Genomic DNA, 25,542 nt, shown 5'->3' with positions numbered 1-25,542 from the left:
AAAGTGTATCTAAACACCGCCACAATATAATTATTTGTGTGGCTGTTAACCCTGAAAAAATCTGGCGTTCATTAAAACAATGATGATGCTAATTGTTACCTTTATGTCTCAATTATAATAATGCCGATGACTACTTTTATTTGACATAGCTTTCACTCACTGGTTTTGATCCCACCGATTATCCGTCCGGAGTTGCGTTCGCCGTCGACAACGTTGCGCTGTGTTCATGAAATGGTTTGCAACACATTTGAACCAGACGGGTACCGACACCGTTATTGTCCAACCGTTAAAGTAATGATCAGTCATGGAAAAGTTCGTATGTTCGCCTGTCAAATATTACTAATGGGTTGGTTGTTGTTTTGTTGTTGACGTGTTGTTGTGTTGTGGTGTGACGCCGTGTTGAATGCACCTCTGACTACTACTACATACACGCGATGACGTCACACATACACTTGTAAGCGGAACTACATCGCCAGTAGCTGCTGGCTACAGACTTACTGTGTTTTTATTTTTTATTTTTATTATTGAAGATCAAACGCGTGAGGTGAATATACACATCTGAAAATGGGACAAACGTTCGCAGGAATGTAGTAACGTTCACTACTGCTCATAAAGAGATGGACGAGATAAGGTGAGTTTAAGTTTTTAAAGCGTTGGTCTGAACCACAACGCCTCTTGTTATTATGGCACTGGGTACAGTATCGTTACTAGCACAGTATGAATGAATGAATGAAAACTTTATTTAACAGATTGCAGAATGGGTACAATACAGTACGGCTCAATACATACAATTGTTAAGGGGATGCAGACCTGAGAAAGACGTTTGTCTTGTTTCCATCAGGGTCCCCCTGACAGTACCTGCAAAATGAATTGGGGAATATTCATAAAGAGCTGGTGATACAATTTACCCGATGTTAGAGAGAGAGAGAGAGAGAGAGAGGGTCAATGCACTAAGGCAGAATATGGTTTTGATTGATTGATTGAAAATGTTATTACAGATTGCAGAATGGGTACAATAATACAGTACGGCTCAATACACACAATTGTTAAGGGGATGCAGACCAGAGAAAGACGTTTGTCTTGTTTCCATCAGGGTCTAGTAAGGGACTAGACACGTTTCGCAGTTATGCCACATCAATGTGGAACGCCCTACCCAAAGCTGTAAAGGAATGTGGATCACTACCCACTTTCAAAACCTCTCTCAAGGGACACCTACGGGAGACTGCAATTCAACACTGGCCCCTGTAAATATCCTAACCCAACCCCCTCCAATGTACAGTCATTTACCTAGTATGGTTTTGTCAATAGTTCAATGTACAATTGTGTTTGTTTGTACAGTGTCTCCTCCCCCCCCCCCCCTCAATGTACAGTGTTACTTGTTTATACAGTGTGCCCCCCGCCCCCCCCCGCCCCCCAACCACCTCCAATGTAAATTACCCAGTATGGTTGTCAATATCCCAATGTACCCAACCCCCCCCCACCCAACCTCCTCCAATGTACAGTTTCTACGTCAAATGTATATACTCCCTTTTCTTGACTCCTTCTGTATCACAAACAGTACTGTATTTGCAAATCTGGTATGTCATAAATGTATAGATGTAGCAGTACTGACTATCTGTATGTCATGTATGTCATATATGTCTATATGAATTGAAAATGGGGGACCCTGATGGAAACAAGACAAACGTCTTTCTCAGGTCTGCATCCCCTTAACAATTGTATGTATTGAGCCGTACTGTATTGTACCCATTCTGCAATCTGTTAAATAAAGTTTTCATTCATTCATTCATTCAAAGACGTTTGTCTTGTTTACATCAGGCTCCCCCATTTTCAATTCATAATAATGACATTAATGACATACACAACATATAGATATATATATCTTGACATTTCTGACATACATGACATACAGGTATACAGTACTGTTACATTTGTGACATACAAGATATGCAAATATTATACAGTACTGTTATCCTAACAGAAAATCCTAACAGAAAATCCTAACAGAAAATATATACGAGGGGGAGGAAACTACATTAGGAGGGGGGGGGGGGGGGGTTGTACATTTACGGGGGCCATACAGATATACAGTACTGTTACATTTATGACATACAAGATATGCAAATTATACAGTACTGTTAAATAGAGATCCTAACAGATAATATATACATACGAGGGGGAGCGGAAACTGTACATTCAGAGGGGGTTGGTGGGTGGGAGGGCGGGGGTTTGGACATTTACGGGGGCCAGTTTCGAATTGCAGCCTCCCGTAGGTGCTCTTTGAGAGCGGTTTTGAAGGTGGGTAGGGATTCACATTTTTTTACGGCTGTGGGTAGGGCGTTCCACATTGATGTGGGATAATTGCGAAACGTGTTTTTAGACCCTTGTTTGTGCCGAATCTGGGTTGAACATGATTTGTGGAACTCCCTCTGGTGTTGTGGTCGTGGTATTCACAGACCTTTGGGAAGTATTTTGACATGTACAAGGGTACCTTAGTTGTGTAGTGTATCTTGTAGACCAGGCCCATTGCAAGTTGCTGTACTCTGTCGTAGACCTACTCTAAGCCATCCTAGGTTGTCAAAATGGACAGGGGTGAGGTGGGTTTTAGGAGTAAGGTCAAGCAGTAGTCTGGCCAGTTTGTTGTGATGTTTGTAATCTTGTTTTTAGTGCCTTTGAGGTGCTTTGGTACCATGAGGTGCAAGCATAGTCGTAGTACCCTTGAATGAGTGCTCCTGCTAGAGTCTTTGTTTTTTTTTATCAACTTTTTTGTCCCATTTTCTATTTTTCCTGCATTGGTGGCGAGCGCCTTGCCCACTACACCACCTAGCCGCCCTCTCCTGCTAGAGTCTTCAGGGTATTCTTGTTTACCAGAGAGGAGATCCGGTACAAGAATCTTGTTCGTTGGTTGACTTTTTTGATTACATTGGTTGCCATTTTGTCACAGGAAAGATTTGCCTCTAGGATGGAACCCAGGTATGTAATTTCATCTTTCCTTGTGACAATATTGTCACCCACTCCCACTGTAACAGAGAAGCCGTTGGTTTAGCTGAGTTTGTTATTTGATCTGAAGAGAATGGACTCTGTTTTACCCAGGTGTTGATAGTTTGTTATCAGCAAGCCAGGTACTGACATGTTATACAGTAGGGGACTTTGACTATGATGAATTGAAAATGGGGGACCCTGATGTAAACAAGACGAAAGTCTTTCTCTGGTCTGCATCCCCTTAACTATTGTGTATTGAGCTGTACTGTATTGTACCCATTCTGCAATCTATTAATACAATTTTCAATCAATCAATCAACCAGTCTCGCAGCTGACCACATTTCCGGTCCCATTTGTCACATAGTAAACCAATGTCTAGCTCATGGTATATATCCAAAGTTTCCAAACATTTGGAAGGAAGGCAAAATAATTCCCTTACCTAAAAACAGCAGATTAACATTTAGTACAAAATACAAAGAAATTGAATGGTCTCAATACTATATTTCAACACGCTTATAGCCATAACTACTCCACTTGCTCTGCCCTCACACAAATGACTGATGACTGGTTAAAGGAGATGGATAACTCAAAGATTTATTTAGGATTTTAGCGCAGCATTTGATGTGATAGACCACAAACTTTTAATTGGAAAATTGGAATGCTATGGATTTGCATGACAAGTTATTTATCATGTAGAAGACAAAGAGTGTATTACAATTGCAGCATGTCTAACTGCAAAGTTGCTAGATTGTGGCTTGCCACAGGGCAGCTGTCTTGGACCACTCCTGTATTCCATATTCACAAATGACTTACCATCTGCTTTGTGTAAAGCAATGTATGCAGACTATTCCACACTGTATTATGCTGCAAACACTAGTGGTTATCTACACAAAGTCTTATCTTCAGAGTTATATGCAGTAACTAATTGGATACAAGTTAACTAAATAAGCTGGTATTAAACATCTCAAAGACTAAATCCATTATCCTAGGAACCAGTCACAAATTATTAGCCAATCCTACACTGAGTCTGCACTTGTGTGGTGAACCCATACAACAGGTTGATAAGGTTAAATTACTGGGAGTCATAATAGATAGTCGACTGACATGGGTAGAGCACATTGACACAGTGGCTAAGAAAATGGGTAATGGAATTTATATGGCAAGAAAATGCCTTCCTTCCTTATGTTCCAGCACATATTCTGGGACAGGTTAAGTCATTAGTTTTAAGCCACCTGGACTACTGCTCACCTGTTTGGCAATGCACAGAGGAAACTACAAATTACCCAGAACAGAGCTGCCAGACTAGTCCTACATTGCCACAAAACAACGAACATAAACAGTATGCATAGGGATTGGGAACTCTTATGGTTATCGGTAGATAAAAGGCTTGTCTTGTATAGAGGGGGGGGGGCACTATGTCACGAGGGGGAGAGGCACTATGGTTGTCACACGCAGCAGCCACTATGTTATTGTGTCATTTTCTATGTGTTCACCGGTTGACTTTTAGACTGATGCTGTAGTCTACAGATTGTTGTCCTCCAATATTCACATCAGTGGTCTACTGAGTTGTGAGTGACACATTCACTTTGCTTATAGACCTGGAAAATGGATGCATCCTTGTATAACAATATCAATCCGATACACGTTTCAGACCATTGTTGGGCAGGCAGCCACGAGAGGGCCCAGATCTTCTATCTCCAAACCTGAGGCCAAGGCACCAGGAACTGATCCCAACGCCATGTGGTCCAGTGAGAGGATGTCCTTTTTAATCCCATCTTAATACACTCAAACAACATGGCTTACAACATGATAGAAGGAAACAAATGAACTCTGCAAAAAAAATAAGCAAGGAAAATATATTCATCACAGCGATCACCTAGAGAGATGGTAGAATAGTTCTGATTCCATCCCTGTATGTTTTGATTCAAGTGGACTGACTTGCACCCTATCTTTCTACTCCCCCAGATAAAGCCCTGGTCGGAGCTGTCATGGCCAGTGAAGTTCTACTTCTGCTTCACCCTGGCATCGCTGCTGGGCCTGCTGGCACTCACCCTGTCCAGTATCTACAGGCAGAGCCAGACTAGGTACTACAGCTTAGAGGACGACTTCACCGTGTCCATCATCCAGCTGATTGGAATACGTAAGTGACTTTCATTAGCAGCAAAATCATCTTTTTGTCCAGAAAGCGGAAGACTTCTGTAATAGTGAGGGAAATTACTGTAATGCCCCCCCCCCCCCCCCCCCCACACACACACACACACACTCATCACCACACCGCTCAACCATGTGACTTTGTGATGAAATTATCTTGGGGGCCCCAAAGGACTAATTTTCCCCGAAGGTTTGGGGTTTGAAAGCATTTTATCGAATCTGAATCCGAATCAAATCTACTTATCGAATCCTTTCGACTCCACAGTCTTTTGTAGGAAATTGTTTGGGGTGGGGGGAAAAAGGATAATTTTTTAGGTAAATAATGTGGATTGCTTTTATTGCCCTCAAATATAATTTGAGCACTGGTAAAAGTAACAGTTGTAGAAGTTGGAGGGGGAGAAAGGTTTGATAAGAGGATTTGTTACTCAGAGCGTAAAGAATCTGTTCACTTGACCAACTTGGAACCAGTGCCAAAATGTAACTGATTAACACAACCCACCGGTGTTTCAGTCTTTTAGAGATGGTTTGAATTTGATCTGTTCTCTAAGAAAATCACTGCAACATTTAAGTGTGACCGCTTATAGTAATATATTATAGTAACATATTATGTTCTTGCACAGGGAATAATACATACAATCAGGATAGATACATTTACAGTAGTACACAGGATAGAGGGTTCACAGTGCTGCAGTTGTAGTAGAATAACACTTTAAAAATACATTCCTACTAAGTATTTTCTACTCAACTGTACTTAAAGGGATAGTTCAGATTTAGTTTTGGTATGAAATACTTGCCAGTAATGTAATCGATGCTTAGCCGTTAGCTGACTTAACAAGTCGTGTGGTCGACGTTCTGGCTGTGTTCTGAGTGACCCAGGCAGCTTTAGACAAGCAGGTCTGGTGACAAAAAAAAACAATTTTAAGCCACATCACAACATAGCAAATAAAAGTTCTAACCACCCACAACAGAATACACATACAACAATGTATTACCAATGCTTGATTCCTCTCTCAGATTGATGAAGTATCTTGGAACTAGCTAGCTAGATAGGCCCCAGTGTGTAGTAACACAAACAAAATAGTTTGAAGATATTGGGTTGGTCTGATGGAAGAATTAAGCATTGTAAATACAAAAATACTGTTGTATTCTGTTGTGAATGGTTAAGACTTGTTTGTATGTTCTGGTGTGGCTGTCTGAAGCTGACCCAACACAGCTACAACTTCAAACACAGGACTCAGTATGTCAGCTGATGGCTATACATTGTTTCTTTATGTGTTACATTAGATTCAAATGTATTGGCATCATACAGCACAAGTACAGTACAACAAAAACAAGTTGGTATCTAACCAGAGTGCAAATGTAACAGTAAAGTGCAACAGCAATATAGAATGTACAAGTGATTAAACTGGAATATATATAAATGAGTACTACTGAGTAATAATGCCAATCTGATATATGTAGTGTTACAGTATTATTATGTACAGTGATACAGGTATACATACACTATGGTAGTCATACTGGCCAGTGGTATAACTAGTAAGAGTTGAGTATGTAAAGGATATATATAGATATCGATATTGTATATACAGGTATGTAAACAGGAATATATGCTGGTATGTTCAGACGGGTGTGGATAAATATATATATATATGGTAAATATAAGTATATATATATACAGTATACATGGGGTTCGCACAAGGTCCTTGAAGTGCTTAAAGTACTTGATTAAAAAAAAAAAAGTCAAGGCCTGGAATTCATTGAAAACAGCCAATTTTTTAAAACAATGTGCTTAAAAAGTCCTTGTAATTAAAGTTTTGTTCATCCATGATAAAATGGTTCTGAATCAAGAAATATAATTATTTTTATTTAAAGTGTAACCAATTGTCAGAAATTGGTTTTAAGCCATACATCTATTTATTTTCTATAAAAAACAGCATTTAAAAGTGAATTGTATCCTTTTAAATGCCATTTTAAAATGAAAAATAGTGCTTGGGAAAGTACTTGAATTTCATTTTGCAATGTCTGTGCAAATCCACACATTTGACAGTACAGTATTATAGAGTTGGATAGATAGATAGTTTGAAGCAGGTAGCTATGATTACAGTGTAAGGCAGTTGTAGACGGTGAAGGCAGTAGATGGGTAATTGGGTATACATTGAGTATTCAGAGTGTATACAGTCTGGGCAACAGAGCCCAGAGTAAATGTAACAGAGTTCAGAGTTCATAGAGTCTGGGTAACAGAGCCTAGAGTAAAGGCAACAGAGTTCAGAGTTCATACAATGTTGGGGGGGTTTATGTGTGCTACTTTATCTTTGTGTGTGTGTTCATCTTGTTAAAAAGTAATACTATTCCTTCCATCAGCATTTTACTTCACCACTGCAACATAATGACATATTACTACAGTATCAGTGTTCTGTCATTTGACAACCTCAAACTCATACAATAGCAGGACTGTAGTCGACTATATTCTCCTAGTATTCTCTGTGGCATTTCCCCTAAAAGTAGCGGTGGTTTCTGGTTGATTCAGGGTCATTCTGGGCTTTGGCTCCATGGTCTGTTTCACTTCCAGTTGTTGGTTGTAGTGTTTGTTTGGTGTAGGGCGCTTGCTACACGGCAGCCTAGGTTTATCCCAGATTAAAGAAATTCTTTGTCGATTTGGATTATTATGATGAAAAGTGGGATTTCACAATCCAGACATTCATTTGATATGATACTTAACTCCAATATAATGGTATGTTCCCCCTCTTTTAATGTATCTTCTCCTTGCATTTATCTGTCTTCATCTTGTAGCAGTGGTAGTGGCAGGGTTCCTGCTGAATGGATCTAGATGAAACACTATGTAATAGTTGTTTTGTCCTGTCAGTGTTCTGTATCTACTACATCACCCGGGGGATCCTGCAGGAGAACAGGCAGGAGCTGATCGTCTTCGTGGTCAACGTGCTGGTGGTCATGGTGCGCTCTGTGGTCAACTTCACCGTGCTGCCAAGACAGGACCGCAGGGAGCTGATGGTAGGGTGACCCCTGCTGGTGCTGTTGAGATGATCCACACATTAGACACTAGGTACCAGGGAGCTGATGGTAGGGTCCATAGATATCTATAGAACACTAGTCACCAGCGTCACTGAACCGCCGCCATCTTGGGAGGGTCAGCCTTGAGTGAGAGTGAGTGAGCTGCACAGACAAAAATACTCATAACTCGCTGAAATATTGACGGATTTTTTAAAGATGTTTTTTTTTACAAACCGCTTGAATCATAGCCACGTTAATAATGCTTGTAATAAACCAAACCGTTTGTAAATCCGTCAATATTTCAGCGAGTTATGAGTATTTTTGTCTGTGCAGCTCACTCACTCTCACTCAAGGCTGACCCTCCCAAGATGGCGGCGGTTCAGTGACGTCGCTCTCCATTGGCCGGCAGCGCGGGCAAGCTATCTAGTGTTCTATATATATCTATGGTAGGGTCCCCCCTGCTGGTGCTATTGAGATGATCCACACATTAGACACTAGGTACCAGGGAGCTGATGGTAGGGTGCCCCCAGCTGGTGCTATTGAGATGATCCACACATTAGACACTAGGTACCAGGGAGCTGATGGTAGGGTGCCCCCTGCTGGTGCTGTTGAGATGATCCACACATTAGACACTAGGTACCAGGTGCGTGTTGCTTTTTAACAGCGGAGCAGTGCAAGAATGTGACAATTTGACCATGTGACCGCGGCAACGCGGGAGAGCGGCAGTGCGGAAATAGGCTGTCTATTGCCATTCTCTAAGACAAACGCTAACCTTAACCAGCTCCTTAACAGCGCCTAAACTTAACCGTTCTAACCTTAACCAACTCCGAAACAATGCCTAACCTTAACCTTAACCTTAACCATGCCTAACCTTAACCTTAACCATAGAAAGAATATTGCCATTCTCTAAGACAAACTCTAACCTTAACCAGCTCCTTAACAGCGCCTAAACTTAACCGTTCTAACCTTAACACTTTGACTGCCGGGAGACGTCTTTTCACGTCTTTGCTGGCCATGCTAAAGTTGCCGGGGGACGCTGTACAGCGTCCTTATATCAATATTTCCAAAATCTGCGATCGGATTCATATTCCCCCTCCGCTGGCCTGAGATACACCAGCAGGACCCACTGAGCTCTCTGGCGGTTCAGGAGCGCCATCTGGTGGCCGATCGGCGCAATCGCCACACAGGATGTTGAATAGAGGTTGTCATGACGACCGTAGTACTTCCGGGCGCTCGCTATGGTTCATGGGACTCTGGCTCGTCACGCTACACGGTGATCGATTGGCAATAACTCGATAAACAACATGATTTGGACGTATATACCATTATACAAGCTGGAGATGGACCGGGTAAAAATATATCCCATAATGATAAAATTTCTACTCGACGATGATCGCCCAACGGCGCGCGGAGACTGGGGTGAGTTTTAGCGTGTAACGTTACCGTCTTAGATACTAACTGCTATTATCAACATTTGACCCACATTAGATGATTGGTATAACGCTGCCCACGGAATTATAAACGCCCCCTCGCCCATCCGGTCAACATCAGATGACGTGTAGTAACTTCTAGAAGTACGTCTAGTTGGAATTTTTTATATCGCGCTGATTGCCATCAAACTGTATTTCATCATCAATATAATGCATTTGGGGCTATATATCACGTTCTGGAGAAAGCTGCAGAAAGAGATGAAAACATACTTATACATTAGACCATACTTTACTATGAATATGTGAATGAAAAAGTTTAACGTTGCTACACAATGAACAATACATATAGGACTTTGAATGGGCCCTAATAATGGCAATGTAGCAATAGAATTTAAAAAGTTATAGCCCTGCAAAGAAGGGGACTTTCTCCATAGACAAATAGCGCTGGCAATCTATGGTATATCATTAATTTAACCCAAGGCAACCAAAGTGTTAACCAACTCCGAAACAATGCCTAACCTTAACCTTAACCTTAACCATGCCTAACCTTAACCATAGAAAGAATATTGCCATTCTCTAAGACAAACTCTAACCTTAACCAGCTCCTTAACAGTGCCTAAACTTAACCGTTCTAACCTTAACCAACTCCGAAACAATGCCTAACCTTAACCTTAACCATAACCATGCCTAACCTTAACCGGCGAAAGAATACATGTTAAAAAAAAAAAATCATGTTAAAAAAAAAAATTGATGGGATTCGAACTTGTCAACAACGGACCGCAGGACCGCTGCGCTGCCAGGTGAGCTGAGCGGCGAATGAAAATCATGGCGGATTAGGGCGGTTACATAATGCCGCAAGCTCTGCCGCTCCGCTCCGCGGCAGAGTGGTTGCCGCGCCTGCCGCGGGGCGTGTCGCAGCCAATCAGGGAAAACGCGGAAGCAACGGCAGCACTGCTCCGCTGTTATTAAGCAATAGGCGTACCAGGTAGCTGATTGTAGGGTGCCCCCTGCTGGTGCTGTTGAGATGATCCACACATTAGACACTAGGTACCAGGGAGCTGATAGTAGGGTGCCCCCAGCTGGTGCTGTTGAGATGATCCACACATTAGACACTAGGTACCAGGGAGCTGATGGTAGGGTGCCCCCTGCTGGTGCTGTTGAGATGATCCACACATTAGACACTAGGTACCAGGGAGCTGATGGTAGGGTGCCCCCTGCTGGTGCTGTTGAGATGATCCACACATTAGACACTAGGTACCAGGTAGCTGATGGTAAGGTGCCCCCTGCTGGTGCTGTTGAGATGATCCACACATTAGACACTAGGTACCAGGGAGCTGATGGTAGGGTGCCCCCTGCTGGTGCTGTTGAGATGATGCACACATTAGACACTAGGTATCAGGGTGTAAAATTGACACCAGCCACTATACAAAGGCTGTGTGTATGGTAGGTACTGAGTGTAACGTGTGTGGTAGGTACTGAGTGTAACATGTGTGGTAGGTACTGAGTGTAACATGTGTGTGTGTGGTTGGTAGGTACTAAGTGTAACACATGTGTGTGTGGTAGGTACTGAGTGTAACATGTGTGTGTGTGGTAGGTACTGAGTGTAACATGTGTGGTAGGTACTGAGTGTAACATGTGTGTGTGGTAGGTACTAAGTATAACACGTGTGTGTGGTAGGTACTGAGTGTAACATGTGTGTGTGGTAGATACTGAGTGTAACATGTGTGTGTGGTAGGTACTGAGTGTAACGTGTGTGTGGTAGATACTGAGTGTAACATGTGTGTGTGGTAGGTACTGAGTGTAACGTGTGTGTGGTAGGTACTGAGTGTAACGTGTGTGTGGTAGGTACTGAGTGTAACATGTGTGTGTGGTAGGTACTGAGTGTAACATGTGTGTGTGGTAGGTACTGAGTGTAACATGTTGGCCTTGTAGGTGCGGTTTGTGTGTGTGCTGACCGTGGGATTGGTCCACGTTTTGTGCGCCACGCTGCTCATCCAGAGACCCAATAGGATGGCATTCCGGGTGGGCGGAGCTTTGGAGAGTTTCCAGGAGCAGTATTTCCTGCTCAACCTGTGCTTCTCCATGGTGACCTTTGACCTCCAGGCTCAGGTAAAAATGGCATTCCGCTCATGGTGCCTGACACACAATAATGCCCTGCAGAGGTGATTTGTGCTGGTTGGTTGTTCTCTGTCGCTCTTCCCTGGGTCTCATTATCTTCTGTGTTAAACCGGTGGTATGCTATTAGCATCATGTTTAACTGGTGGTATGGTACGGCTACTGCTATTATCATAATGTTAAGGGTAAAAGAAAACATTATATATATATTAGTGCTGTCAGGCGATTAAACAAATTAATCTAATTAATTACAGGATTTGTAATGAATTAATCTAATTAATCGCATTTTAATCGCATAACCATTTTATGCCTGATATTCTATATTCTATAATCATATTTCAAATTGCATGTGTCCGGATGGCAGAATTCAGTACTGTATCTACAAAACCTTCTTTTTAATCATCTTCCATCTATTAATTTGCTTAGATTTTTCAGGTGGGACGCGGGAAGTCCGCGGGAAGTGGGGGTGCTGAGATATAGATCGTTTTTGATTAAATTTTCTTTTTTATATAATCCTTTATTTATTTTTTAATATATATATTATATAATTATACTTGTAGTTGTATTGTCTGCGAGACATCGAGTCAAAATGCTCGCTATCTGCAAACAGCTCCACTGTCTGTGTGTATACTCTGCTTTGGTCAAATCACATTCAGAGTGGGTGGGGCCTGAGAGTGCTGGGGCTGACGTTCTGCAGATGGATACTATTGAGTCAGAGGCTAGAGCGATAGTTTAACAGGGTCTAAAACGTGTTATGAGGGGGTGCTGAGATAAGTGATATAATAATAACTAGGGATGCCCCGATCGATCGGCCACCGATCGTTATCGGCCGATACTCAGTATAAATATGCAATCTGTGAATTCCGATAATGAGTCATATTCGCCGATCGCGGAAACCGATCAAGCGAAGCTCTCACTCGCTGTCTGTCTCAGACACACACGACCTGCAAACTGCCACTGCTCCTCCTCCCTAGCCCCGCCCGCCCCTGTGTAGAGTTTGTAAACAAAGAGGACTGAGAGGCGGCTCCTCTGCTCGAGTCTGTAGTGCATTCGACCTGCGCTAACGTTAGCTACCTAGCTATCGTTACTGTTTAAACAAAATTACCCAGTCAACTATTCACGTTTAGTAGGCATTGTCTAACGGTATTTAGCCGGCTAGCTACCGATAGCTCCTGATATCAACAAATGATCCAGAAAGTCTAGTAGTCCATGTTCATACCTCCGTTAGCTTGCGTTAGCTGACGTTAGTTTACTGTTCAAAACGAAATGTCCCATTGAACTAAAGTTCTGTCTTAACGTCATCTAGCCGGCTAGCAGTAGCTACAGATAGCTCTTGATATCAATGTCTTATAACATTGATTTAATGCGTATTCGAGCTGAGGGCTTGCTGAATGTGAAATGACCAAAGCACAGTAACGTTACCAATAGGGTCCCGCTGCAGCGCCGGAGAATCCTTTTTGGAGCTGGAGGCTACTAGAGTACACACAGACAGTGGAGCTGTTTGCAGATAGCAAGCATTTTGACTTGTTGCGTGGTGGCGATGTCTCGCAGATAATACAAGTACAAGTCTAATTATATAATATATATATTTTATAAAAAAAGAAAAAGAAAAAAAACTTTTTATATAAAATAATTTTTAATTTCTTTTTAATCAAAAACAATCGGTATCGGATCGGTATCGGCCGATATGGCTCACGACGATCGGTGATCGGTGGCAAAAAAACGTGATCGGGGCATCCCTAATAATAACGTCATAGGTTTACCACTCTGGTACACTCTCGTTCACTAGAGGAGACCACGGCCCAACTCCACGCTCTCACGCTCAGCTCTGCGGAGCGTGCGAGACAAACAATGTAACCGTTTTGATGCACACATCACAGCCCAGCTTACCCCACCTGTTGCGCCCTCCCTCTGCAATTCGTTCCCCGCATACATGATCGCCGACATGCAAAAGGTCTTCGACCACCCTCCCGGGGGCTCGGGTAGTTCTGCTGGCTTGTTCACGCCAGGGAAACCGCAGATATATTCCTTTACTGCGAATTCAGCGTCCCAAAACTATTCCAGGCTGCGTCTATTTTTTTACCAACGGATTTCCAGTTAAGCGTTGACGCTCCCAGGCCGCGTCTATTCGAATCCCAACCGGTTCATGCGTCGGCTACACGCTGTTAATAACACTGCATTATCGAGACAGCGCCCCTATGAGGATCTGGCAATGAATTCCAAGAGTAGGGTAAATCTGCAGTGCCGCTCCGCTCTCTGACATTGAGTAGCCTCGGTTACAATGGAATAAAAGCCAAAACAACCTTGCAGTTGCAGTTACACTCCCCGCCAGCAGGGGGTGCTGCAGCCCCCGCCGCACCCCTACTTGCCCCTGGTCAATTTGAGCATAGTGTTATTCACAGTCAAAGATAAAACATTTTTTTTATTGATATTCTCATTTGGTTCATTACAATTTTTACTCAAGCCTAGTAACAGACACAGTATTTCTGACACTGGGAATACATTCCCTGAGATCCATAGATGTCCCTAGAATCAGATACCAAGAACATGCAAATGGGCCATATACATTTTTTTTTCTGTAAATGTGTATTATACGTTCTTATGGAATGATATTAATTATTTTTTCTTTTTTTATTAATTTTGAGTTAACCCATTCTCTGCCAGCGCTATTTGTCTATGGAGATGTTCACCTTCTTTGCAGGGCTATAACTTTTTAAATTGTATTTCTAAATTGACATTACTATGGCCCATTCAACATCAATTATCTATCGTTCAGGATGTAGGAACGTTTTACTTTTTCATTCACACATTCATACTAAAATACCGTCTAGAGTATAAATATGTTTTTATCATTTTCTGCAGTATTTCATAGAACGTGAGATATAGGCATAAATGCATATATTAGATTATCAAATGCAGTTTGATACGATCCATGCTATATAAAAGATTTCAACTGTACATGGTCCTAAACGTCATGACTGATCATCTGCAGGTGAACGGAGGGGGGGGGGGGGGGGGGGGGGGGGGGGTAGTTTATAATTCAATGACCGACGTTAAATGATTTATGTAGTATGGGTGATATATTGATCAGAGCAGTTTGTATCGAAAATGATAAAGAAAAACGCTGAAACTCACGTCAGTCTCCTTGTAGCGTTGGGCGATGAGAGTGGAGCAAACAGATCCCAATTATGTGATGTTGATCGATGCGATCCATTTCCGGTTTGTATATTACTAATACACGTCCAAATCATGTTGATTATTGAGTTATGGCAAAGATCCATATCCACGGTGTCTGTATTGAGCCCCGGGACGATAAACGAGTGGCCGGACAAAATTAGGGGACGGACCGAGCTCCAACGGGCACTTCCGGTTTGGCAACTCGCCGATCGGCCACCAGGTGGCGGTATTGAAGCGTTGCAGAGTTGTGATGGCTCAGACAGCATCAGCCAAGACTCCGTGGGTGAAATATGAATACCATGACGAAAATATGAAATATTGATCTCAAACACGCCTTACACGGCAGACAACGCATGGCGGAGAAACCCGCCTTAACACGTGATTGGCGGAGAATGGGTTAATTTTCATAACGCGATAATTTGCTGTGTAATTAATTAATCTAATTAACGCGATAAACTGACAGCCCTAATATATATATAATCTATATATAGCTTGGTTTGGTTATGTATAAATAAACGATATATATAATCTACCCCTAGTTTGCAGTAGTCTAGTGACTCAATGTCCTATTTGAGTTTAAAGCAGCATTAATTTCACAGTTCCATAACCAAACTAATATGCGTGACAGTCATAAAATGATGAGTGGTTAAAGAGCCCCCCCCCCTCTGCAACGCTAGAGCAGGTTGGTCCGTCCGTCCCTCCGCCCGTCTGTCCCCAAAGAAAAAAAAAGAAGAGAAAAGTTGTTTGCTATAAGATGATACCTGACAGAGACATGACATTTGGCACAATGCTAGTTATTGGTGTACAAATACAACACAACAAATATTACTCCAGTCCTCCAGATGGTAGCGCTATGATTTAAGAATTGTGCAAGGTATGGTTAAAGCACACACCATGACCGCAAGGGTGGGGGGAAATGGGTGATTTTCTGTAGCCAGATAGGTCACAGCGTATCAGGAATCCCATGCTTGTTTAAATGATGCATGTCGTAGGGGTCAGCGGTCAGTGCAGCACACAAGGTATCTGTCACCTCTGCACTTCCTCGTCAAACCAGACAAACTCCATTCGCTCGGGACTCGTGACATCAGCATTACATAAGCATTGGCGCCGGAATGTTGATAGTTTTAAGATAACAATCACTTGAGATTAGAGTCAAATGCATTGTCATTGTACAACACAAGTACAGTACGATGAAAAGAAGTTGGCATCTAAGGTAACAGAGCATGGAAACAGTAAAGTGCATAACAATATACACAGTGTAACAAGTGATTAAATGGAATATATAACAAAGTTACTGAGTGAATATGCTAATCTGATGTATGTACAGTATTATGTACAGTGATACAAGTTGGTATGGGATATATACAGATATATATATAGTGTATACATATGTGTTCCATGTACCGTGTAATACGGTAATAAGAGTGCTCTAAAACCAAATGTACTTTCTTTCTTTTTTCAATAATCTTTTTATTGATTATTCTTTTTAAATGATACAAGTAATACAAATTAAACAAAATATATATATAATAAAATAACTATGGTCACATTACATTTCAGTATAAGCATAACACACTTAGGTTGGTGGATAGTCGGAGGTCCATCAAGTTCTAAGAAAGACATCTTTCTTGTTCTTCAAAGTACAAGTATATGTACACTGTTCCAGTTGCAAAGTGTCATGGAGAATCTTTTTAAAGAGGTCAAGTGTTGGAGGTCTTTGTTTGTTCCAGTTGAGCAGGATAATTTGTTTAGCTATATATAATATTATCCCAATTCTCTTCACAGATACGGGATCTAATGTCTTGTCTAATTCAGTACCAAAGAAATGTCCAACTGAATTTCCAAGACTTTAGTAGTCAAGTCATGAACCTCTTTCTAAAAACGTTTTAGTTTTCTGCATTCCCCAAAAACATGGGTAATTGACCCTATACAAGTCTTACAACGATGGCATCTGGGAGATGAGTTAGGGTACATCTTACTTAAACGGACCAGGGTATGGTACATTCTGTGCATGAACCTATAATTCTGTTCAGCTATCTTATTACTGGACAATGAGATAGACATTTTGACATATACTGTCCCACTGTTCATGGTTAAAATCACAATTCAGGTCCTTCTGCCAGACATACTTAAGGTGTGTCATGGAAGAACTATGGTAGTCTAGTACATAGTACTATAAATCAAAGAGATTTCCCCTTTCAGTGATGTGGCCTCCTCTAAAATCTCTTCCAATCCCGACACCCCAAAAGAAAGTCGTTATTTTCCCTTTAAAGTAGTAATTAGATGGCGAATTTGAAGGTACTTATAGAAATCCTGTTTAGGAATTTCAAACTCTGGTCTTAAATCCGAGAAAGACTTGAGCGAGTTCTTATGTATTCCATGTATCAACAAATACACATGTTGGTGTGAATTTATGTGTGCCATTATTACTATCAAATGTAATAATTGTAGAATATTACTACGGTATATTGAGCTGTATGTGTATGAACCAAGCATCACACTGTAATGTACCTGTACTTTATACATGACAAATAAACGACTACTACTACTACTACTACTACTACTACTACTACTACTATTAAACAGTTCTTGAAATGTATATGTACCGTAATCTTTCCACTTTGTAAACAATAAGACCTTCCGATTGATTATATTTTTTTTTTTTTTTTTTTTTTTTACAATTAATCATTGTTACATGAAAATATGTTTGCACCAGATTTAGCAGAAGCTAATTTCCATCTGTAGTCTATCCAGCTGCTAACTGTATTTGAGTGAGTTAAGTCTTAGTGTTATGGTAGACTCAGACCTAAGCTTTAAATCACAATCAACAAGTTGACAAAAACATAATTCTTCCACCTTAGAAACATAGCTTTTGAGATATGTGATAACACAGGCTGCCGGCATGTCTTTATGAATGGAAATATCGAATAAAAGAAACAACGATGAAAACCCGACTGTACTCTGGTTTTCGGGGGTCCTGCCGCTCAACGTTCGGCGAGTTAACCCTAGATCTTAGATCCTAATATGAAAAACGATGTGATTTAATGTTCTATGTCTTACCTTGACTTTGTCTATTTTACTGCTATCTATTTTATGCTTTATGTCTGCACTTTATGCATTGCTCTTGATCTGCCAATGTTGTGCTCATTTTATGCCTGTCTTTTTGTACTGCTGTGAAGCACTTTGAGCTGCAATTCTTGTATGAAAGGTGCTATACAAACACAGTGTATTATTATTATTATTATTATTATTATTATTATTATTATTATTATTATTATAAATTATTATTATTATACATTATTATAGTTTACTTCATTAATTAAAGGGTGTGAATTTAAGTGTTCTCTAGTGCAGTGGTTCTCAAACTTTTTACACCAAGTACCACCTGAGAACGTAGCTGGCTCTCCAAGTAGCTGGCTGACCGGCGTTAAAATACAGTCTATTCAGCTATGCACAGTTCACGCAGGAGGCAAATGTATTCCTAATACCATTATTTATTGTTAACTTTTGTCAGACACAGCCACAATGTACAAAGGGATAGCACTAGAACTAGCAAACGCTTCCACACAACTCATACAATGCAAGGGGCATTGAGAACATAATAACTAACATTCTCACATAGCAAGTGAGAAAATTAAGAACAACTGTATTTCAGCAAATGTACTTAATTCTCTCTCTATCTCTCTCTCTCTCTCTCTCTCTCTCTCTCTCACACAGCAAGCAATTGTCCGTCATTCTCTCTCACACACACACACACACACACACACACACACACACACACACACACACACACACACACACACACACACACACACACACACACACTTATTTGGTTACAAAAACTTAATTTCCTGCATTCTGGTGCAGGAATATTTGAAATTTTACCCTTTAAATGCCAGTGTTTGTGATGGGCATCACAAATTATTGTAAAAAAGAAAAGAAAACACATATTCAATACATTTTTGAATGTTTACCCTTTAAATGCCAGTTTGTGTGATGGCATCACAAATTATTGTTAAAAAAAACACACAAAGTAAAATATTTACAATATATCAAATGCAAAGTACATTTTTCTGGGGGGGATTATTACAGGCTAGGCATGTGTCAATGATTAGCAGCAACACATATTTTGATGGATTTTTTGTAATGTCAGATTTAACACCAACTCTTTTCAGAAAAGTGGGAGTATTTCATTTTTTATCTGACATTACAAGAAATCTAAAAATAAATGGTTATGATGAGGGCTGAAGTTGAATTAAAGATTTATGACTGTTTAGACTGCATTACTCTCTGTCACAGTGATCTCCTGGTTGTTCCCCACTTAGATTATCTAACTATCGCGCTGCCGCAACCAGAAACACTGGCCTGGCCTGCTTCTAAATTCAGTGGCCTGACTGAAAAAAAAGAAAGAAAAGAATTTTTTTTTTTTTTTTTTTTATTTTTTTTATTTTTTTAGCTTTTTTGGAAATGTTTTCAAGTACCACCAGCAGTACCACCAAGTACCACTAGTGGTACGCGTACAACAGTTTGAGAACCACTGCTCTAGTGCCTTTTGTCTGCTTTAAGGTGGTGGTATAAGTGGTGGTGGTGGTATAAGTTAAAGCACTATAAGAACAGCCCTAAACTCACGCACCACGGCTTATAACCTGGGCAGAGAGTCAGGAAATATGGAAGAATACAAGGCTTCAGTCTACACTCTGCGCAAGGCTGTTAAACTTGCTAAGAGGACATATGCTGAGAAACTGGAGACACAAATGGCACAAAACGACACAAGAGGCTTGTGGAGGGGACTGAAGACAATAACTGACTACAAAGTCAGCGCCCCCTCAATGGGGAGCGACGACGCCTCTCTAGCGGACAAACTCAACTCCTTCTACGCTCGGTTCGGTGTAGACAGTGTCGCCGCTAGCCCTCTGGCTAGTGACGTCACTGGCGCACCGGCTGTTGTGGAGGGGGGGGGGGCAACCGCGGGGGGGCGGGGGCGCTCTCTCGTTGTCGGAACACAGTGTGAGAAGAGCATTTATGCAGGTGAACACCAGGAAGGCTGCAGGCCCAGATGGTATAACAGGACGCATACTTAAGTCCTGTGCAAACCAGCTTGCCCCGGTGTTCACCGCCATATTTAATCAATCCCTGGCGGAGTCAGTAGTCCCTGCCTGCTTCAAGATGTCTACCATCATCCCTGTACCGAAGAAACCCTCCCCAACATGTCCAAATGATTACAGACCGGTGGCACTCACCTCTGTGGTCATGAAATGTTTCGAGAGGCTGGTCAAGGACCACATTTGTGCCTCTCTCCCCAGTGATATGGACCCTATGCAATTTGCATACAGGACAAACAGGTCCACTGATGACGCAGTCTCCCAGGTACTGCACAGCACTCTCTCCCACCTTGACCGTCAGAAGGGGGGCTATGTGAGACTGTTGTTCATTGACTACAGCTCAGCGTTCAACACCATAGTCCCCACCAGACTGGTGGACAAGCTGATCGAGCTAGGCCTGAGCTCCGCCCTGAGCGCCTGGGTACTGGACTTTCTGAGTGAAAGACCCCAGGCGGTCAGGGTGGGGGGTCAGACCTCCAACACCATCACCCTGAGCATCGGGTCCCCCCAGGGCTGTGTTCTAAGCCCCCTGCTGTACTCACTCTACACACACGACTGTGTGGCCAAGTTCAGCTCCAACTCCATTGTGAAGTTCGCCGACGACACGGTGGTGGTGGGGCTGATCTCGGACAACGACGAGAAGGCCTACCGGGAGGAGGTTGAGGTACTGGAACGTTGGTGCCAGGACAACAGCCTGCTCCTGAACATTGGTAAAACCAAGGAGCTGATCGTGGATTATAGGAGAGGACAGCGGGAGACACACACACCACTGAGGATTAACGGGGCTACCGTGGACAGGGTGAGCAGCTTCAAGTACCTGGGGGTCCACATCTCAGAGGACCTGACATGGTCAACACACATAGGCACAGTAGTAAAGAAAGCGAAGCAGCGCCTCTACCACCTGAGACAGTTAAGGAAGTTCAGAGTATCGGGGAAGATACTCCAGTCCTTCTACTCAGGAGCTGTAGAGAGCATCTTGACCGGAAACATCACTGCCTGGTATGGGAACAGCACGGCACAGGACAAGAAGGCCCTACAGAGTGTGGTGCGCTCAGCCGAGCGTACCACGGGTATTGCGCTACCTCCCCTGCAGGCTCTATACAACAAGAGGTGCAAATCCAGAGCCTGCAGGATAATGAAAGACCCCCACCACCCCAATAACAGCCTGTTCCAGCTGCTGAGGTCAGGCAGACGCCTGCGAATTCTAGAGACTAAGACGAAGAGGCTTAGGCTAAGCTTCTTCCCCCAGGCCATCAGAGCCTTGAACAATGAACATTGAGAGACACAGAAACTGAACTATCCACACACAAGTACATACACGACACGCACGCTGAGCACGCTCACACACTAGCAGCCACTTTAACACTCATGCCGCACACACGCACACTTATGGCCAGAGGAAAGGCCACTTAAAGTAGTATAACATCAGGAACAGTGTATTGCACTACTAAAGCTAACTAGCATGTCCTATATGCTCTGTAAATACTAATGTACAGATACCGAGATGGCACACCATGTACCTGTTTATTGCACTGTTATTGGATTCTATTAATATGTTGTACCACTGTATTTTTATTGGATTCTATTATATGTTGTACCACTGTATTGCACATCGTCGCGGGCAAGACCAGCCGCATTTCATTGTATACCTGTATGCCGTGACAATTAAAAACTCTTGAATCTTGAATCTTGAATCTTGAAGGTTGTGGTGTCGAAGTTAAAAAAAATCCGTGCCCACTAACGCGGGCACCTATCTGGGCTAAGCCCCGGATCTCCTACAATCCTAAATCCGCCCCTGGAGGAGATCCGGATTGGAGGACAGTGGGGCTAGCATTGAAATCTTGGCAGAAAGTCCACAAAATGGCTTTACATCCTACCAAGCCCTAAGAGTGTTGTAGATTACGTAGGTTCTTCCAAATGTACTTTTTATAGGAAAGTTGTCCCCATTAAGCTGTCATAGGTGTCACGGGACATATACGTACATGGCTATATTTGATCGGTCTTGACTAACGTGTGTCTCTTACGTTTTTCAGCTGTGCCTGTGTATCCTGATCGTGACATCGGAGGCGACCATGTCCGTGACCAACGCCATCATCCTGGCCTTTGGAGCGGTCTGGGCCTGCCTCACAGCCGCTGTCGGAGTCATCGCGGTGAGCGGTCGGGTTGTAGCCCCTTTTGTTGATTTTATATATTTCGAGTGAAATATATTATAGTCAACAAAAGAAGTACACACTGTAATTATTCAAAACATTCTGTGGCAATAATGTCTGGCTGTTATCTTGTTTCAGGTTTTAAAAGAGACCAAGAAATTGGTTGGGATTTTTGTCCTGCAGAATATTCCGGAAGTGGCCTATTTTGTCTACCTGATGTATACGGTGAGTTACAGCGTAGCATCCTAATTTCTTTTCTTTTCTATCTCATTTCAGATATTTAAAGGTGCTGTAGATAACATTCAGCCACTAGATATCGCACTAGAGCACCATCATGTAATTTATCCAATCGGGTGCATTCCAGGTTAATCAAAATATTCTGGTGGGGGAGCAATACTTTTATTCTGCACCTTTCTAAAAGCTCTGTGGATGTATTATTTTTTTGATGATTACTCTACATACAATGTGATCTATAGCACCTTTAAATGTCATATTTGCGATAGAATATAGCTACTTCCGAATATCGCATAACATATGAATGACTTTGGATGATGCATTTGTGGAGACTGCGATGGGATGACCCAAATAAGTTGTGTTTCTTACCCTAAAAACAGCACAAAGGATATTTCCTGATGGTTCCTGATAGTTCCTGTGTGTTTTGGTAAGTGTTTGGAGAACGCCAACCAGTTTATTGTGATTGCAGATCATTGACAAATGGGGCATGGATAAGAATTACACCCTGGAGGCGGCTGCAGTGACCGGGGCGTTGATCTCAGGGCTGATCAAAGTAGTGCTGTTCTGGGCACTCTTCAGGATGGTCCGTACCTTCGGTCAAGGCCTGAGGGAAAGGAGTGAGTATGCTGTCCGTTTGACTTGATTTATATTAAAATATCCCTTTATATTACATTAAAGGGATCTGATTTTTAGGGTCCTTTCTCAGCAGAATACACACACTGTGTAGGAGCAGGGTTTCTATGTGGGTCTGGAAAGTTTGGGACAAAGTTGGGAAAATTATCATTTCCCGGTCTTCCCGGGCTTAAAATGTTTTGGTATTAAACAAGAATGTTGGTGAAAGTATGGGGGAGGGGTTACTGTTCACACCAAACAAAACAAACCCAGATGAAGACTCTCTGACTCCCCTCCCACTTCCTCACATCTGGTGACCTAACTGTCTGACTCCCCTCCCACTTCCTCACATCTGGTGACCTGACTCCCATCCCACTCCCTCACACCTGGTGACCTAACTGTCTGACTCCCCTCCCACTCCCTCACATCTGGTGACCTGACTCCCATCCCACTCCCTCACACCTGGTGACCTAACTGTCTGACTCCCCTCCCACTCCCTCACATCTGGTGACCTGACTCCCATCCCACTCCCTCACACCTGGTGACCTAACTGTCTGACTCCCCTCCCACTCCCTCACATCTGGTGACCTAACTCAGGGCAGCTCTGGCTGCAATTGTAGCTTACCACCACCGGTATAACTGTGTATGAACGAATAATGGACTCTGTGAAGCGCTCTGGGTCAGTGAAGAGCGCTATATAAATCCAAGTCATTATTATTATTATTATTATATCTGTGTCTGTCAAAAATATGGAGGCAATATTTTAGGTTGATCAGGATTCCAGGTTATTTGGATACACCCATTAAGAAAATTCAGTTTTTTCTCCACCGTTGTTTCCCGTCTGTTTGTGTTGTCCTGATCACAGCCTCGATTTCAAGAAGCTCTGACTTGTGTCATCCTTGAGGACGCAGTAAAACACCTAACCACTAGGAGGTAGTAAAACACCTAACCACTAGGAGGCAGTAAAACACCTAACCACTAGGAGGCAGTAAACACTAACCACTTCCCCATCTTCCCTGCAGTGTTCGCAGCCAACAAGTGACAAAGCACCGACTGCTGACAGCGGAGCCCCGGAGGCCGAGTCCTATTCAAGATGGACGCTCTTTGTAACATGAGGGGTGTGGGACCTCGGAGCCTCTAAAGTGAGGGTGCAGGAATGTGTTTCTTTTTTATTCAACATGATTCCAGATTATAACACAAGTCTGATGTGCTCCACTAAAGGATGAAAGCCCAGTTTTTATCCTCCACCGAGAGTAAAGGGATGCCATGACATTTTATTTTCCTCTTATCAGGCACTTGTCACGTAAAAAAATTTCACCAAAGGGTACTGCTAGCTGAAAGCTACCTGGCTAACCTATCGGCTAGTGGTATCTGAATCTGAGAGTTTTATTATACAGCAGTTTAAATGAAGAATGCTAAGTAATTTTCAGTTAATATAGGTGCCAATACAGAAACATTCTTCCTATACTGTGACAAGTGCTTGGCAGAGCGAAATACCTTGATATTCAAATTGTCAAGATCTCTCTTTAACTAATTTACTGAATTATATAATTCTTTTAAAATCATGGTTACTTTTTTAATTCAGCTGATGCTTCAATGTGCCTACATGATTTGTAATGCAAAGAATGACATCATAATGCACACATTTTCCTTGTTAAACTACACTGAATGCCTTGGTCGTTTGGAATTTGAAATCGTTTAGTTTTTGAGCTTTTACTGTAATATTCATTGAAATGGCTTCTATTTTTCTCCCAACTATTTTAAAGGGACATTTCACTTTAGTAGAACGTGTCAAGTTTCAGCTGTCTGAACTCTATGTAAAGTCATCTACTAGTAAACTAGAGACCGACCACTGCTGTCAACAAGATACACAGCACACTCAAAACAACTTCACTGGATCTGCTTTTATTTTTCAAAGGAAATCAATCTGTGAAGACACATCAAATGCCAAAACAAACGTGCACCTTGTCTGTTTTTATCTAAATCTACACTGCTGTAATTTGTTTATACTTTCGAAGTATAATATTTAGATGAAGCCCGACACCTGGGAGGAATGGTGGCATTGGCAGCAGACGACAGGGACAGCAGTGGCAAATAGCTTACTTGTAGATGCACTTACATAGAGGTAAGTCTGCTGAAACTAGAACAAAGTTCTACTAAAGTGAAATATCCCTTTAATTACTAGCTCTAGGTTTAGAAACCAAAGAATCTTGAGTGGTGTGCACCCTTTTTAAACGGAGTTCATCTTTAAATCGTTTGTTTTTTGCACACTTTTTGCCTGTTACTGTACATCACATTATGACTTGAGATTTGCTGCTTTTACATTCATTAATATATTCTCGTGTTATCTTCACTCACCTTGTTTACAACTTTTTTCTTCACTCACCTTGTTTACAACTTGTCCTTGGCAACACTGGAAAATAATTATTGTAATACTATGTTTGATTCTAAAATAAATGGTCCAAATCACTTTATGATAAATGTTAACGGTTTGTGCTGCACCTTAACTCATTTGACAATTCAATATGTTTTTTAACTGTATATTCTTAATAAAATGTAAAAACAAAATTGATGGAATGA

At 41.9% G+C, this 25,542-nt stretch overlaps 1 protein-coding gene across 1 annotated transcript; it reads left to right on the top strand.

Annotated features, from left to right (window-relative positions):
- Positions 1-452: 452 nt before the first annotated feature.
- On the top strand, positions 453-25,524 carry LOC311243678 (uncharacterized protein). The gene is made up of 9 exons (XM_084332999.1): positions 453-631; positions 4,634-4,730; positions 4,948-5,122; positions 7,997-8,142; positions 11,505-11,681; positions 22,000-22,116; positions 22,255-22,341; positions 22,820-22,967; positions 23,985-25,524. Exons 1-9 carry the CDS (start codon positions 618-620, stop codon positions 24,002-24,004), a joined length of 981 nt encoding a protein of 326 aa, XP_084189125.1. The 5' UTR covers positions 453-617; the 3' UTR covers positions 24,005-25,524.
- The last annotated feature ends 18 nt before the right edge of the window (positions 25,525-25,542 follow it).

Source organism: Notolepis coatsorum (assembly GCF_963971535.1).
Source record: "Notolepis coatsorum genome assembly, chromosome: 17".
NCBI classification, from domain to species: Eukaryota; Metazoa; Chordata; class Actinopteri; order Aulopiformes; family Paralepididae; genus Notolepis; species Notolepis coatsorum.
The sequence above is the reverse complement of the archived record's forward strand: the minus strand, read 5'-3'. Positions and strand labels throughout refer to the sequence as shown.

What these genes read in the sequence shown, in the direction of transcription:
- LOC311243678 (XM_084332999.1), top strand. An exon ending in AGGACCGCAGGGAGCTGATG is followed by an intron (nt 8,143 to 11,504) that starts GTAGGGTGACCC and finishes TTGGCCTTGTAG; the next exon opens with GTGCGGTTTGTGTGTGTGCT. An exon ending in CCTTTGACCTCCAGGCTCAG is followed by an intron (nt 11,682 to 21,999) that starts GTAAAAATGGCA and finishes TACGTTTTTCAG; the next exon opens with CTGTGCCTGTGTATCCTGAT.